Raw genomic sequence first — 17,797 nt, 5'->3', positions numbered from 1 at the left:
TCCTTGAATCCAGTGTCCTTGGCGTGGCTCCACGGTGCTGCGTTAGCATCTCTCATGTCCTGGCAGGTCAAGAAGGCTCTCCCAACCCTTCCCTCCCCAGGAACGAGGGCCATCAGTGCGTTGCACCCACATCGTTCTGGCTCATCACACACCGGCCTGCCTTTCACATTGATTAAGTTGGACTTTCACCCCAATTTCTCCCCCTCTTGTTCTCTCTCTTTTTTTTTTACATTATCCTTTTCTTGTTTTACTTTTTTTCTTGTTTTCTTTTCTCATACTTATTAAAATTCTTTTGGTTTTATAATGTTATTACATATTCAATCTTAAAGGTAAAAAGTAGCATTTTAATTTCATCTTTCTGGAGCAAAGTTGAACATATTGAACAGTTGGTGCTTACAGCATCCCTACATGAATAAACAGATTAATCCAGAAGTGTGATTGTAATACACGTTTTGTTTTTCTGAAAGCCTAATATCTTAGGCTAAGTGATCATCGGATTCTCACATCCCCAAATGTTGTCATTTATCTACATTGCTTTTTTTTTCTCTGCACCAAGAGACAGGAATTGGATATAGTTGTGGAGCAAATATAATTTGAATTTTAAAATAGCACCCTTTGTTCCACATAATCTGAAGAAGATACTATTGAAACCTTAAAACCAGTGAAGACATTGTTGCTACATCGCATTCCTCGGCACAGTGCCATGTGCCCTGCAGCTCTGTATAAATCACCAAGAATTTAGAAAAGTTTTGTTGTAACTATGAAATAAAACATATTTTGTCCTACTCGTTAAGCTGAAGCTGAGTGAAAAAAAAAATCAGCAATGTTCAATGTAGTTCCAATCCAAGTACAGTGGGGCCTTGATTTACGAGTTTAATTCGTTCCGAGACCTCGTTAAGGAGCTCGTTAAGGAGCTCATTAACTCAAATTACTCTGTCAACTCGATGCAAAAAAAAAACAAAAAAAATCGGGCAGAGAGACAGCTGGTATCTCAAAAAACTCGTTAGTCGGGACACTCGTAAGTCAAGGCCCCACTGTAATGGGATTTTCCATGAATGTTCTAGCTTTGCCTAGAATTCTCTCTCCATGTGTGTTGAGTTTGGCCCAAATTAACTGGGTTTTCTCACACTCTAAAACATAATCGGCACTTGCCTTTTCCCCTCTGTGCTCTTTCTCCATATGCCTGTGAAACTTTTCTTAAGTTAGGAGGGTGTCAGTGTTTTCACATATTTTTTGTGTCCTGGTACACCTCTTCCTCTCCAGGGACCATTGCTGTTATTGGCCTTAAGTTTTCACCGGGTTTATTATTACGCCACTTAAGAAAGGAGCCTGGAGCTTACCAATTAGTGTAGCAGAGTGTTCCCCTCAGGCAAGTCAAGCAAAGGATCCTGTCCTTGTTTAATTTCAGTGGATGTGGGGGAAGATTATTGTCCCGCACCTCAGCCCTTGACTTAAAGTTTCCCAATTCTGAGGGAATTTCCCAAATCTGTTGTTGCTTCAGATTCTACAAAATGGAGGTGGTCAGTTGGATACAGAATATTTTATTGAGTTGTGTGAGAAATCCTTTAAAGAAACAACAATATATGGAAAGAAAGAAACTCTAAGGACAAAATTGGTTTTCATTAAACAGCATAAGTAAAAAGTCAGCAGAAGCTATTAAACAAATTATTGGGAAGCGCTGTGTTATTCATCATCCTCTCCTATTTCTGACATACTCTGAATAAGTGATTTTTTTTTTCTCTCTTGCTTCACAGAGGTCAGAGGTCAACTCCGCTCACCCACGATGGACAGCCAAAAGAAATGCCACAGGCTCCCGTACTTATTTCCTGCGCTGACCAGTGAAGCGCCCTTCAATTGTAAAACATTGTGCTTTACCTACTACCCTAGCCTTGTCTTTACCGAGGGATGCTAGTGAGTTCATGTGGGGGGAAATATAGACTGCAAACAAGTGCTTGTTGCCCTACATGGCCCAGATTCACTTGAAGCAGAAGTTAGCCTCCTGGGCCCATTTGTTCGTTCAGAACCCAGAGTCTTTGTGGGTGATGTTCTCTGTCTGATAATGAGCAGAAATGGAATGATCCTGGAGCTTTGCTTTCTATTGAAGGCTGTTGACGGTAATAGGTGGTAACTTGGTAAAAGACTGCCTTTACTGTAGCTCATCCAGCATCTCTTTTACCAACCAGAGAGTGTGAAACTAGTTTCATATATTACCTAGTTATTCTTTCAAAACAAAAACAAAAAAACAAAAACAAAAACTGACGCACTGCACTAGTTATTATTAGATATTCTTAGTCTTTTTTGTACATGGAGATTTAAGTTCTAAGATGGTTTATATAATAGGTTATACCTACATTTATATTGTAGAATAATATTAAAAAGCCTGTTCCGAGACTCCCACGCAGCATGGGCAGGCAGATGTACCATTGTTAGCGGTGTATGCTCGGCCTCGTGGTCCATATATTCTGCACTTTTATATTTGCCACCAGAGCGGTAGTTTGCTGGCAAAAAAAAAAAAGAGAGAGAGAGAGAGAGAGAGAGAGAGAAATTACAATTCTTAACAAGCTGAATTTTTTTCTTAGCCTTGAGTGACCAAGAATAATTTGCTTGGGGCAAATTGTGGCAAATATTTACCTGGACAGGGGAAGAGTCCTACAGATTACAGATTACTGATGTTTTCATGCCTTGAGGATTCTTTTATTTTTACACAGGGGTCTAAGTGGGTCTAAGTGACCAATGGATCGTTCATACAAACAAACAAAAAAAAGAGAAAAATATTATTCAGAAGTGACCTTAGTATTACTTCACTATTCTGAACACATTGAAGACACTCACTTCATGTGGACTTGGAGCCACAGACCTTTCCATCCATCCCAGACAGACTGGACGGGTAGCAATTGCTATGCACAGCCTCGTCGGCGCTGCAGGTGTTTAGAGCCATTTCGAGTTTGTGTTGTTAAGGAGGTATTGAGTCACTGATACCGGAGGTATGCCTGACCAGAGTGGGACTCAGTCACAGGCCCACCTGCAAGTTTCTGTTTCCTTTCTGTGTTTTGTTGCTTTTGAACATAAAACCCACCATACATATGCCAGTGCCGAGTGGATTAACTGGCTTTGAACATTCAGCATATTGACTTAACCACCTGATGTTCACAGTGTCTTGTTTCCTAGCAACAGATGCAAAGTGATAAATCCAAATTAGTCAGAGGCTACAGATTTTACAGGGTATTTCTTCCATAGCACAAAGTATCTCCCCACTCTTGCATCGCAGCACAAACTACCAAATTTCAATGATTGGATTCCAGCAATAATTTTTATTGGTTTTCAAACTGGCGGGATTTTGATAGTGTTAGTTCAGGTTTGAAGCTTTTGAATTAGATCTCTAAATGGTGACAGTTTACAGGTTTTATCTAGCTTTCTTATTTATACTTGACTGAATTGTAATGATGATTTTTTTCTAATCGTAATTTGACCTAATAGCCATATAAAAAGTGACTCTATTAATACTGACTAGGTTTAGCTTTTCATGGTTGTAGATATTACTTCAGTTTCGGTGCTGGAAAATATGTACAACATACTAACAGAATGGAAGACTCTAGAGGGGTTTTTTCAAAGCAGGCAAAGAGGGCAGTAGAGCATCGGTGTGACACTCTCAAAGATGCACACTCATTGTGCATCTATGGAGGAAGAAGGAATTAGTAAGCAAGGTTAATCAGCTTTTATAGCTTAACCCCAGTCACATAGAAATAAATCAGGTGAGCAGCCCCAAATTTCAGCATAGCCTTTTTACTACGATGCTGTTTTATTAATGTTTTCTAAATCTCAAAACACAAATTGAATGTTTGGAAATTGCTGGGTCCCAGTGTTGGTGGCTGTTAGGAGTTTTTGGACCACTTGCTAGCAGTGATTTTAAAATTATTATTAGCTAAAATCCAAAAAAATAAACCCAAACAAACCAACAACAAAAATTGTGTGGTGCAGAACATGCATCTTGACAATGGTACTAACTTGTTATTCTATAGAACATGTTAGAATAGGTCTATTTTTGCCAGAGCACCCTCCTTCTGTCCTCCAATTACATTTCACTAGAGTTCCTCAAGAGATTGCTGTATATTCATGGGACCTTTTTTTAAAAAGAAGCAAAACAAAAGATTGCTTTTTTCTATGTGATTACTATCTTACTTGATCTGCTTTTCCTAAACCTCAGTGGCTTTTCCCTTAGGCAGGGTGGGAGTGGGAGGGCAACCTACTGGATATGACTGTTTTCAGATACTTAAAAAAAAACACACAAAAAAAACCCCCCACCTTTTTGTAGAAATGCTTAATTTTTAAGCAGTTAGGCACTGAGAGTAGCAGAAATCCTGCAAAGCTTTATAGTTCTTTAGACACTCGCCTTGTTGTTTCTCTGAGTGCAAGTCTTGATTTCAATACTAGTGCTTTTCTCATGCCCTGAACCCGCTGGAGAGGGGTGTTGGTATATTCAGGTAACAACATTTGTTAGCACAAATATTTCAGACCAACATGTAGTCCCCACCCCCCACTTATCATTTTCATTTCATTTCTCTCATTCTTCTTTATTTTGGAAAATCAATCGTATTGCTATAGTGTGTACTTTAATCTGCCAGCAAACACCATCTACACTAACCTTTGTCCCATAAGCATCCTCAAGAGAAGAAGTTGTTGCACCTTATGTATATCTCAAGCAAACCAAAATACGATGCTCTTCTGCTCTGTTGTATTCTAAATCGTTGTATCATATCTTTCTGAAACCATTCTGAATTTAGTTGAAATTATCAGTATTTATACTTTTAACCTTAATTTCTGGATTCAAACCTGTATATAAATATTTTGAAAAAAATTGTCCTAGCCCTTCTCTGTGATGCTGGAAGTGGATAGTTTAGTCTCTGATGGAGACAGTACTATTCCAGTTTCCTTTTGCCTTTTATTTATTTAGTTACTCTGGGTATTTCCTATGTAATTTTGAAGTGTGTAGAGTATATTATAGTAACTGAAGCTACAGCTCTAAGAAGCTGAGTGAAAGAAAAAATACTGTAAGACACCCTTTTAAGTTTGCATTTGTTTGGATACTGTAATGAGATCAGGAAAAGGAAAAGTGTCCCACCGCCATGGTGAAGATACAGGTTCTTATCCCCAAATTAGGTTAGTTCCCAGATTTTTAGATCCAAAGTGTTAATTCACTAAAAACCCCTTTAAAGGCTAAATCATACTGTTGTAATCCTGACAAAATTCTATCAGAAATATATTTATTTAAGTCTATCAGATGAGCTTTCTACCAATGCCATCTCAAAGCCGAAATGCTGACATTCCCACGTTATCACTGATACTCTAGTTCCTGCCATTAAAACTGCTGGAGGGAAACAGTGACGGCACACTACGGTCGAGGAGCATCGGAACTGGCCTGGATGCTGGGACCCAGGGTGTCTAATCCGTCATGTTCTTACTAAGGCAGGTGCCACTCTGTCTAAGTCATCCACAGGCACTCCGCAGTATTTGGCTCTTCATAGGACAGTATTTACACCTATGTTAAAGCTAAAGCAAATTTTAAATTGATACAGAACCAGGAGGAAGCTGACACTGAATGACATCTTTTGTTTCTACAGTATGTGTGTGGGGGGCGGCGGGAGGGGCAATACCCAATAGCTCTGTTCCAAGTTTGGCATTGGGCATTAATGTGAAGCAGTGGGACCATGCTGCCTGCTAAACTACTGTATGAACCCTAAGTGTTCTGGAGACCAGCAGCTGGAGGCTGGAGGCCAGCGCCCACACCCCGGGGGAAGCACCCTCTTCGCTGGGAGAGAGGGAGGAGGACACACGAGGCCCGGAGTCCTCATTTGTAAGGGGAACGTGGGGGTGTATGCGATACTAGGGAGGAGATTCTCCTTTGACTGCACTGCTCCACGGAGCCCTCAGATAAGGCCAATTCTATTGGGCTACCTCGGCTTTACAAGTTAATTTCAGTTAAGTCCTGTTTTGAAGGTTTGTCTTGTTTTGCTTCTACCTTCAGTGCCACTATTTTCCACTGCAGTGTTTTGACTTCACAAACCGCCTTCTCCAGAGAGAACAGTGTATTGCCGAAAGTGGGCAGTAGAAGCAAATGCTGTTACATTTGACCTATAAAGTATTCAGTGACTGCTAGGTGGAAATTGAATGTTAGCTTTCCCCACATAGGACCTTGTCTTGCACCTTACGAAGAGTGTACTAATTGTTAATTAGATGTTGCTTTTATTTATACAAGCATTCCCAAAGAATTAGACTTGGAGTTTGTTTTTGAGTTTCAGGATTCTTAAAAATTATTTTACTTAGATTCACTAACATTATACTTAAAATAAAAAATAAACAGTTTGTTCAGTTCCTCTTACCGGATACTTCTGGTGAAGGGTTCAGGGTTGGATGGACTGCTTTGCTTTAGTTTGGAAGTGATAGCTGAGTTTATTATGCTCCATAATAAATGACCTTGTCCTTTTCACTGGGGACGTTATCTTCCTTACATTTCAGAACAAAGAAGCAACAGAACAGTAAATCAAGACAAATAGATCTGATTCTGTCATACACCTCCATCTGTTTGTGCTATGCTTTTCTTTAAAAATTATAAATACACATATTCTTTAAAAAGACAAAACAAAACACAGTTTCCTCTCTTGGCCAAATTTTATGTGTGGTGGTATGATTTGTACTAATAAATTAGAAGAGGAAACCTTGTACTTATAAGTTCTGTGGCCACTGTTTTCTTGTTGCAGTCAGTGGTCAGAATTGATCCTGCCCTCAAATTGATTTTTATGCACAGTTAGTTGTTGTGACCATAACTACTACTTCCAAAGATTTCCTAATATCTTAGGTCAGAACTGGTTACTGAGTAACAAGAACCTAATTCAATGCCTCCAAACCCTCCCACCCACACCACAAATCTTACCTCACAAGCTCTAAATCACAAAGGCGCGCTTGCTTCACAGACTAACACAGCTCTCACCGGCCCCCCCAGGGGCTGGATCGGGTCCCCGACACCTCGTGCCAGTGCCTCGGCTGCGCAGGACAGGGGTGGGGAAGGTTCATGATCTGGAGCTCAGCACGTGCTCAGCAATGTTTCTCATTTCATTAGCACGAAACACATCTCTTGCTCTCAGGAATTTATCAAAAAAAAAAAAGAATAAAAACCACCTGAGATTCCACACACCAGATTATGAACGTTTCTCGTAGGTTTGAATTGCTTACTTGTCATAAATTAACCACGGCTTCGTTTGACCACCAGGTCTTAAGTCTGTTGACGGTTTCAGCATGACCGAATCGCTCATTTTCTTTCTTTTTTATTTTTTTTTTTGCTTTCTGAAATTGGCTCGGTTCTCTTTAGAGTTGGTGTAAACATGCCATGTAATAAATGATTTCTACTTAATGGTACAACAGAATTATTGCTTTCTTTAGATGTATGTGTAGTAAAAGTCAATATACACATTTATATAATTTCTTCAAAATCTTATACTTTATTTGATATTTCTAAAAATTGCACATGTAAGTCATGTGTATAACATGCTAAAGTACTTTAACTGTGATCTTAAAACTGAATAAAAATATTTAATAAAAATTTGAAGTATTTTAAAGATATTCAAATATATTTCTTTATGTTCACACTACTGGCCATAGAGTATGTGCCCTCAATATACCATGCCCACTAAAACAGGACAGTACTTTCATAAAAATAAGCCAGTTCAGAATGTCCAAGGATAGTCTCCTATGAACTATTGGTCTCAGCAGCCTCAGTTGCTTTTCCCTAAAATGCAGCAGAAATCAGCCGATGGAAGAAGGAAGATAACGCTTAGTCTGCTTCTCAGCACAGGACTCTTGGAGGCGCCTCCCTGGGAACAATCTTGACCTGAAATACCATCTTTCCCCGGAGCTAGAACAACTCATGCAAATGGTATACTAAGACTGGAAACTAACTCAAACCTCAGACTTGCTGAATACGGTGTTTCTGAGCCTTCCGACCTTAGATATGGTTTTCTATCCTTTGGAACAACACAGTATATATACATATTTAGTATAATTACATCAAGAAGGCTTTACATTCAGATAGGCGTGGCTTCAAACACTAGCCCCACCAGCTCACCACTGAGGACCACTGGACCACACTTCACTCATCTGAATGATGGTGTTAATACTCACACCATTGCTGAGATGAAAAGAGTAGACACACGGTAATGTTGGCATAAGGCCTGTAATAGAGATTCTCATTAAATGGTAATCATTGATTTTATTTCAACTTTAAGGCAGATATGTTTGAGTATATAGGAAAGATACTAAGTATACTTTATTTGAAATAAACTTGTAAAGGGTGATGCATTAGGGGTAAGTTGTTTCAGGAGATATGGTGTGGGAAAACAGTTAAATTCACATAGCTCACTCTATGTAGCACTATAAGATTTTTCTGGAAAATTAGTCTGCCTGATGATTTACACTTTTGTAAAGCTCCAGTGCACTTCCTTTCCTTTGAATTACTGTCAAGTGTAGGGGGCGGGGTGAGGGGGCTCCGTCCCAAAGAATATAAATGGTTTTAGGGAAAAAAGACTATACATATATGTGGTTTTATGCTCCTACGTGTATTTAGACACGTTACATCTTTTCGGGTAGGACATGAAATCTCAAGGAAAAATAAAATGGTCTTAAGCAAGCTAAAACTAAACTCCATTGCATGCATGCTGAAAGTACATAAAATTGTTCATTATAATTTATCAGAAACCTTTTCACCTTTTAAAGTTATGGAAAAATATATGCAAAAGTAGGTTAGCATATTAAACTCCATGCCCCCACCCCTTAGCTTCAACAAATAACATTTTCTAAATTCCTGTTTCATCTGTATTTTGCCCATTTTCCTCCATTTCCTCCCCCAACCTCAGATATGTTTATTTCAGGAGTGTGATTTCATGTATACATACTTACGATGCTGCCTTTTGAAAATATTTTAATACAATTTTTATTTTTTATGTATCACCTCCTCACAATTCCAAAAATATGTTTAGTTCCTGTCTAAAGCCAAAGGAATCCCTGAGCCACGAGAGCAGTAGTGCTGGAGTGAAGATTACTTGGAACTAGAAAACACTTTAAATTGGATGTTGCTATATTTACCTTTTTGATCCTCAGTTTTCAAAAGAGATTTAACTTGATTAAACAGTGCCCCCTTTTAGCATGTAATTCTTTCTATGGTCTTTTCTCTTTTCCAGACTTAATGTCAAAAAGGCCCAAGTGCTAAAACTTTTGTAAACTTGTATGTCCTTTCTCCTTCCCTCCAACCTTGTTCCCACTGTTTTCTGCCTCCCCAGACTTGCACGAGCGAAGTATATTGTAGGGGAGAGGCAGAGACAAAATGTAGATGACCTCTGGAAGGCTGGTGCCAGTGATTTTTAAAATCTGAAATTCTGGGTTAATAGGCCAGAAATGAAAGCACAAATTGAAATCCCTTGCCGGAAGAGATCAAATGATAATCCTTGCTTTTGGAGATCCCATACCCTAGGGAATTTCACAAAAGGTCATTCTGTCTCAGGGTTGTGTATTGCAGAGTAGGAGAAAAATGTGAGGATTGAGTGTCTTGAGGGATGGAGGGTAGAAGGGAGAAAGGGAACGTTCATACGAATAAGCCTTTGAAGTTCAATGTCAAAAGTCAAAATGGGTTTAAAGCATGAAAATATTTTCAAGAAATATGTTCAAGTGGAATGATTATTTTTTCCTAACCTTTTCTACTGTTAGGCATCATATCTGTGGTGCTTCTGAGAGGCACTTTAGATAAAGTTTATATCTTCGAGAAACCAACATGTAACACTAAAAACTATATTTAAACAATAGAAATAGAATACTAGTTAGATACAAAAAAATAGGTAATGTGTTACCATCTAATTTGAAAACATTTATTAAATATAACATTAAATATAATAGGAAGGCAGTATTGATTGTAGTTTTAACATTTTTCCTCCAAGATAATATAATCCTTGAGATAAATACTGGAAAAGTTTAGACATTTTATAAAATAACTTTAAATTTTCACTTCTCCCATATTAAATATTCACTTGAGTGTGTATAGCAGTGCATTAAAATTATAAGAACAATATTCTGCACACGAGTCCTTGAAAATCTAAGCCCCTTTTGTGAATAGTAGTATTTAGCACACGGATGCATGAAACCTACATTGTATATCAATCAAAATCAAACCGTATTGTTAGAATAAATTTGTTTAAAAACAGTGTGCCTCTTTCCACTTCTCTTTCAAAGTGCATAAAAATATTTTCTCTCCCTTGCTTTGTTTGGCTCCAAGAAGTCCTGGTACCCATAATTCATGTCCATTAAATTACTTAAGTCTTGCTCCTCTAAGAATCCACTCATTCACCAAGTCTGCCTTGGATGCCTACAAAGTACCAGCAAGACAACCTTCGAGGTGGGAGGGAGGAGAGAGACTCCATTGAAATGCATTGTGGATGAGGCTGGGCAAGGAAATCAAAGGCTGTCAGGAAGGAGTTACTTATAAACTCATGTGGAAGACTTTAAGGAAAGGGATAGTATGTGTTACTGTTGTATTTTAAATGAGTTTTACTTTAAAATTCTCATACAAGAGATCTTGGCACAAGAAAAGCAGGTGCTGCTAAGGCAAAGCCACAGATGCCCGAGACTGGCAACATGTGATGAAAGTCTTTGGGGAAGATCCATGATGCGGATCAGTGTACACATTCCTCCATGCGTGTCCTGAGGGATGGAACGTCCCGGCTAACTTGATTCCAGGACTGAGTTGTGTATGGCCCAGGAATAGCCAAAGTCGCAAGGTCAAGCAGTTTGAGATTTGAGCATTTGGCCTTAATTAGAGAGGTAATTCTGGTAACCAGATATGTGGTACCCTGAGTTTATTTTCCTTCCTTCCTTCCTTTACTGTGTCTTTCTTCACCTTAGCCCCCAACTCTTGCATGCTGCTGAAATTTAATTTTTTCAATCTTGGCATTTTTCTTCAACGATGGCACACCTCCTTCCAGATTCCCCAAAAGCTGTTTTAGATTTCTCTTTATGCTTTTCTTTTTTTTTCTCCAACCAGATTGACTGAGATTTTTATGGCAGGGTAAATTACTCAACAACTCCTTTGCCCCAGGAGGGTTCCTGGACTAAAACATACCTGCTGTGAAGGTTCTCATTTTTGGTGTGTGCTGCTCCCATTTCAATGTGGGGCGAAATTGGACACCAGAGTCTTCCTTTGCTAATCCTCCGCTTCTACCATGGACTTCACTACAGGAAATGCCTGTTCTCATCTCTGAGGGAGCTTCCCCCTGGAAAGTATTGAGGGCTGGGTATCTACTTTTTTAAACTCAACATCTCAGTATGGCCAAATCAAAAGCCCCTCCCTAGGGATCAAGAGTTGAAGACATTCGTTTAACATCCTCAGCCTTAAGAAGCAAGATGAGCTCTCTTAGGTGGGCAAACTGTACTGAAATCCGGAAGAAGTCATAAAATTTTAGAAGATTACACAGTTGAATTTGAAGTCCATCGAGCATCTGTCTGTGACCCCCAAAGACTGTCAATGATATGTGTGTTGCCAAAAGACTTCATTGGTCTCCCCCCACCCTTCCCAAAGATGGGACTTTAAATGAGTGGGTCACACATGGACAATTCCCAAGGACTAGCGTGCGCCAAGAGGGCTGTGGCTGGAGCAGCAAAGGTCACAGCCCCCTTGACCCCCTCACCGGGACTGAGAGCGGGCAGGAGTGCACAGGGGGTCTGGTGAGCGCCCAGCTCCTCCCAGGACACCGTGCAAGCTGGATCCGAACGAGATGTTCCTATATGTGGGCGTTTACCCATGTGAATTACTTTTTTTGGATTCCTTTCACTCCTACCCACACATCCAATATTCCATATGCCTTCTTTTAAAAGAAACAAACGGTTTTCTGGTCCGGGTGTGCACTTTCCCTTCCGAGTTGCCCTTGTGTGACATTCTAGCCTGCCACCCACACCACCTGCTCCTCAGCCAAAGATCCACTGTAGATAGAATCTGTCCCAGCCGCTGAGCCGACTGCAGGGAGCAGCGCCAGTCGGCGGGGGCATTGAGCGGAGTCATAACTGAGCAGATGAATAATATTCCCTGGGGAAGAGCCGGCCTCACTCGCAGCCAAAGACGAGACAGAACCAACCCCGGGCGGGGCTGTGCAGCAGGTGGGGCTGGAAGACACCCCGTCATGGAGCGCGAACCCCTTCTCCCCGTGGGTCACCTGCTGCCCGGGAGCTCGCTGCCATCACAATCCTCCAGGACACGGACTGCAGAGGTTTGAGATTAACCGGCTGCAGAGGAACAATGCAACTTACACTTCTTGGTCCCTTTTATTTTCTTCCTCGTCAATTTTATATATTACGGTTAAAACTTCTTAACTGGAATGTTAACCTCGGATGAGCGTAAACCAGTTACCTTCAAAACGCCCCAAATGCACGAACAGCTCGGTCTGAAATAGGCAGACGGCTGATCTGATTTCATGTCAACAGCGACTGACCTTCCTGTGTCTCCAGGACACAAAACACCAGCTAAGAAAGGGCGCTCTCCTCCCACCCTCTGCGCCGCTGTTTTCAGAAAAGAAAGCCAGTATTCCGGAACACTGGTGTGGGACTTGGAACCCGAGACGCTGACATAGAACTATATGTGCTTCAGCCCACTCTGCAGCCCGATCCACCTTTTCCCGTTTTACAAGCAATGTTGTTGTTCCCAATTGCCCACGAGCTAGCTGCCAGCTTCACCCAGCAGTCTGCGCTCCGAGGTTGTATAACCCTAATTATGCTCATTCCTACAGAGCCTCCTTTCTTTGCCATTCGTACCAGATGAGCATGGCTCCGTTTATAAGTCACTTGAAGACAGGCTCCTCTCAGCCTCCTCGCATGTCTTACCCCTGAGTGGGGGCTGAGTCAGAGGCCGAGTGTCTGGCTCCCTTCCCAGATCAGTGGGCCCTGCCCTGCCCCGCGCCAAGCCCTCCGGGAGCAGAGAGAGAGAGGAACTTGCAGACAGCCGCTTCCTTTGTGCTTCGCTCGGCTGTGATCATCAGCCGGAGACTATTCTCCCGCGGTGGCTGAGGCCGGGCCTTTTGCAAATGACTTCAGAAGGACAGCGCTGTCACCGCATGCGGAGCGAGTCGCCCGCTGTACGCAGGAGCGGCGCGGCCTTCCGAGATGTGACAGTGACGCTGAACTATAAAATGAAAAGCAATTTAAATGTATTACCGGCCCCAAACCATCAGCCCCAGGAGCATAAATAACCTTCCCGAGGACGGGCACTGGGCCCAGGTCACCCTCCCTCACTCGGGTGCAAAGGTTCTCTTACGGGAAGGCCTCTGAGTGTCACTAACGGGTTTTTGCGAGTGAAACATGTTATCAAAGAGCCCGATCTTCCTCCTCCTGTAAACAACTCCGTTGGAATTTCTGTGAGATTGTGACAACTGGTACAACCAGGAGCAGGCGGCTTTGCCTCCTGAAAGAAAGGGCTCCTGATTATTTCCCTCTGATTACCCACATAGATGCTGCCAAATCCCATTGACTTCGCCTCAGCAGTAACCACGCTGATCAATTATGTGTGTTGTCAATGCTGCCTTTATTTAGTTTGATTCAGCAAGAAAAAAGGGACTGTACATCGCTAGGCCCCGGAAAGATGTGAAGCTCAGACACCTGGCCCTGGCCCCCCAGGTTGGTAGAAGTTGGCGTGTGTTCCCTCCCCTGTGCTGGGTGTCCTTGGCATTATCCACAGCGCAGAGCTAGCATCGCCGCCCTTTGCTAGGCTCCGGATGCATGAACGGTTACTCAGCTCCTGCCGATGAGCCTGCGGTGCGGTACCCTCCTCCCAGAGGCTGAGACTGCGGAGTGAGAGAGCGATCAACAGCTCCTAGCAGAGGTGTTCACAGCTGAGCCAAAGCGCAGTGTCAGCTCACAAAACGACAGGCTTTCAGCTTTGTGTTTAGGTATTGTTTGTTTTGTTTCTTGTTTTTGTTTCTGTCGAAGCAGGAGAGGGAGTGTTCAGGACAATCACCTTGAAAACCACTTTGACATCCCTTGTCTCAAATAGCTGCTCCCCAGAGGGACCCGGACCACAGGCGCCCACGTGGAGGCTGAGGAGAGTGGAGAGGATTCCTCCGTGTGAGGGGTGTGAGGTGAGGACTGCCAGATGTGGGCCTCTGCAAGCCAGCGCCCTCTTTAATATACATGTTCAGCCCTGTGCGAGCAGAGAAGAGGCCCCCAGGTGTGAGGGCCCCACCGGGAGAGGGGGAGCCACTGTGTCCTGCAGCACCTGCCACCGGGTCAACACAACAGGCAACCAAACATCCCCTTCATTGACCAGAGCAGACCTCTTCTTCCATCCACCCTGTGTGACCGGAGTCAAGTCACCTCACCTCTTTGCTTCCATATCGCTAGTGTGGGCACCATAACGTCTACTTCCAGAGGTCGCTTTGTGAAGGCAATGAGATATTACATTCGAACAAATTAGTAAACTCAAAAATGCTATATACAAATACAATGGTTAAAAAACTAGTAAGCTTTAAGAGAATAAAATGACAAGCCATTGACTGGGAGAAAATATTTGCAAACGCATACCTGATGAAGGACTTGTATTATCCAAACTAAATAAAGAACTCTTAAAACTCAACAAGAAAACAGCCCAATTAAGAAGTAGGCAAAAGATCTGAACAGATATCTCACAAAAGAGGATATAGAGATGGCAAATAAGCATATGAAATGATATACTCACATCATGTGTCATTAGTGACTTGCAAATTAACACAACAATGAGCTACAACCATGTCCCCATTAGAATCGCTAAATCCAAAATACCGACATACCAAATGCTGATGAGAATGTGGAGCAATGGGAACTCTCATTCATTGGTAGTGGGATGAAAATGGCGCAGCCACTTTGAAAAGATTTGGCAGTTTCTTACAAACTAACCTAGGCTTACCGTATGATCCAATAATCCAAATATCCCTTAGATATTTGCCCAAATGAGTTGAAAACTTTATATCCATACAAGAACCTACACACGAATGTTTATAGAAGCTAAATAATGAATGAATGAATGAATGAATGAATGAATGCCCTAAACTGGAAGCAACCAAGATGCCTTACAAAAGGTGAATGAATAAACAAACTATAGTACATCCATACAATGGAATGTTAAACAAAGAAAAGAAATAAGTAACCAAGCCAAGAAAAGACATGGGAGAAACCTTAAGTGCATATTACAAAGTGAAAGAAGCCTATTAAAAGGCTATATCCTATATGATTTCAACTAAATGACATTCTAGAAAAGACAAAAAACTATAGACAGTGAAAAGATCCGTGGTTGGGGAAGGGGTAAGTAGGTGAAGCACAGAATTCTTAGAGCAATGAAACTATTTGGTACACTGTAAAGTTGGACACATGGCATGGTGCACTTGTCAAAACCCATAGAATGAGTACCACAAAAAGTGAACTCTTGCGAAAACTATGAACTTTAATAGAAAAGAAATGTATCAATATTGGTTCACCAATTGTGACAAAGGCACCATACTAATGAAAGAGGAGGGGTGGGAAGAAGGAGGAGGTTTGGGGGAACTCTCTGTACTTTCTCCTTAATTTTTCTGTGAACCTAAAACCAATATAAACAATAAAGTCTATTAATTAAACTGAAAATTAGAAAGTCCCCTCCATGTACCTAATATCTTCAAAAAGAAACAATTTACTGGCTAAAAAGCCATGTTAAACTTTTTATGACATTCTTCTGTTTAAAAAACTGAAAAAAAAATATAATTTTCTTTCTTCAGGATTCAAAGGAAGAAAAGATAAAACTTTTTTTGGGGGGGTGGGGGGGGTGGAAAGAAAAAGTTATTGGTAAAGTTTTCCTTTCCCTGAATTGGCCCATTTACAAAAAAAAAGATTAGTAACTACTGTATCTAAATGAAAATAAAAAGGAAGTTCTCTGTGGGGGACAGCTGCTCACTTTCACAGGTGCTGTTGCTTGGTTCCTGATATAAAAGAATATTTTCCAAAGTATAATCATCAGAAAGGGCTAGGGGTTGTGCCTTGTCCTGTTGACTAAACCACTTCAGTATTTGGGGGAAAATGACATACAAACTTTACCACCATGCTGACACCCATTTAGAAGTAACAACATTTATTAGGACCTGGAAAAAATCCAAGAAGCATGAATTTAAAGAAGTGACAGAACTTCACTTTCTCACAGATTAATTTATTCATTCACTCAGCAAATACTGAGAGCGGAGGCTTGAACTCTCTGTGGGAGATAAGGGGAGGAAAGGCCTCATTTCTGCCTCCACGGAGCCATCTGAACTCTGTGACCCGGGGAATCAGAAGGTGTATTGCAGATCCACACAGCCTTCTCTCTGGAGAGGAGACTAGCCTCTGTTCCATTTCTGTAGGGAACAGAAAGACCATGGCATAGAGAGAGAGAAAGTCCTGGATGGGATCCCAAGGGACCACAAACGTTACAAAATTTGATAATTTAATCCTATTTCTGTACAATGTTTCATCTGACAATGCTGAAATCCCTATCATGTTTATTTAATGAGATCTTCCTAATATAATTATTGGATATCTTTTAAAAATTTTTTATTGACTTCAAAGAGGAAGGGAGAGGGAGAGAGAGATAGAAACATCAACGATGAGAGAGAATCATTGATCGGCTGCCTCCTGCATGTCCCCTACTGGGGATTGAGCCTGCAATCCAGGCATGTGCCCTTAAACCGTATTGAACCTTGGGGGACCCTTTGTCTGCAGGCTGATGCTCTATCCACTGAACCACACCAGCTGGGGCTTCAGTAATATTAAATTAGAAATTTTAATCATTCTGAATTTTTGTAACAAAAATAATTGATTCTTTTGCCTTTGAATGTTGGCCTCCTGTTCTTTCTTCTACATAGGTTGCCATGGCAGTCTGCACTTGAGTACATCTGCCCTCCTGTGTGATATATGGTAGATACTCTTGCCTGGGAGATTCAAGACCTGCTGGCATTACAACCTGGCCCACACTAGAAGCACTGGATTACTCTAGAAAAAACTTCAGGATTTTTTAAATCATCAACAAATCTGGGCACCCAAAAATACTTAAAAAAAATTGAAATACTAGTGTGTTATTGTATTAGTTAGGTCCCAGCAGGAAATGGATGACATATTCAAATTGGGCAAATTTGTGTTTAATAAGGGAAATATTTACAAAGATGTAGGGAAAACACAAAAGACAGTGCAAGCCTAGTAACAATGGGCCTTGTAACCCACCTCCATCCCAGGCCAGAAAGCTCTAGGTGCTGGAAAGATAACATGAACCTGGACTCACATGGAGCTGAGTGGAGATAGCAGATGGCAGCCACAGCAAGCCCACAGCGACACTGACTTCACTCTCCTGCCTCCCTCTCCTCTCCTGCCCCATTCCCACCAGCCACACCAGGCACTGAAGACCTTGTAGGAACAGCTGGCTCTTTAGCCACCAGCACACAGAGTAGGATACAGGGAGGCGGAGAGTGGGCAGGACAGCAAATGGAAGATGTATTTACTGATGGCACCAAAATAGTCTTGACTTATTTTACAGCATAGTATATTATTTTGAAACTAGAGGCCTGGTGCATGAAAATTCATGCTTTAATGAGATCTTCCTAATATAATTATTGGATATCTTTTAAAAATTTTTTATTGACTTCAAAGAGGAAGGGAGAGGGAGAGAGAGATAGAAACATCAACGATGAGAGAGAATCATTGATCGGCTGCCTCCTGCATGTCCCCTACTGGGGATTGAGCCTGCAAT

At 41.4% G+C, this 17,797-nt stretch overlaps 1 protein-coding gene across 8 annotated transcripts in view; it reads left to right on the top strand.

Moving 5' to 3' along the window:
• Positions 1–7,610, top strand: part of BBX (bobby sox homolog (Drosophila)) — a 293,824-nt gene extending 286,214 nt beyond the window's left edge. For all 8 annotated transcript variants that reach the window (XM_014548659.1, XM_014548656.1, XM_014548658.1 and 5 more), the window contains one exon: positions 1,755–7,610. In XM_014548659.1, coding sequence (XP_014404145.1) covers positions 1,755–1,842 — 88 coding nt within the window. In that variant the 3' untranslated portion in view covers positions 1,843–7,610. The remainder of the gene's footprint in view (positions 1–1,754) is intronic.
• Positions 7,611–17,797: the final 10,187 nt, after the last annotated feature.

The sequence above is a fragment of the Myotis brandtii genome, unplaced genomic scaffold (assembly GCF_000412655.1).
Source record: "Myotis brandtii unplaced genomic scaffold, ASM41265v1 scaffold519, whole genome shotgun sequence".
Taxonomy (NCBI): Eukaryota; Metazoa; Chordata; class Mammalia; order Chiroptera; family Vespertilionidae; genus Myotis; species Myotis brandtii.
This window is presented reverse-complemented; position numbering and strand designations above follow the sequence as displayed.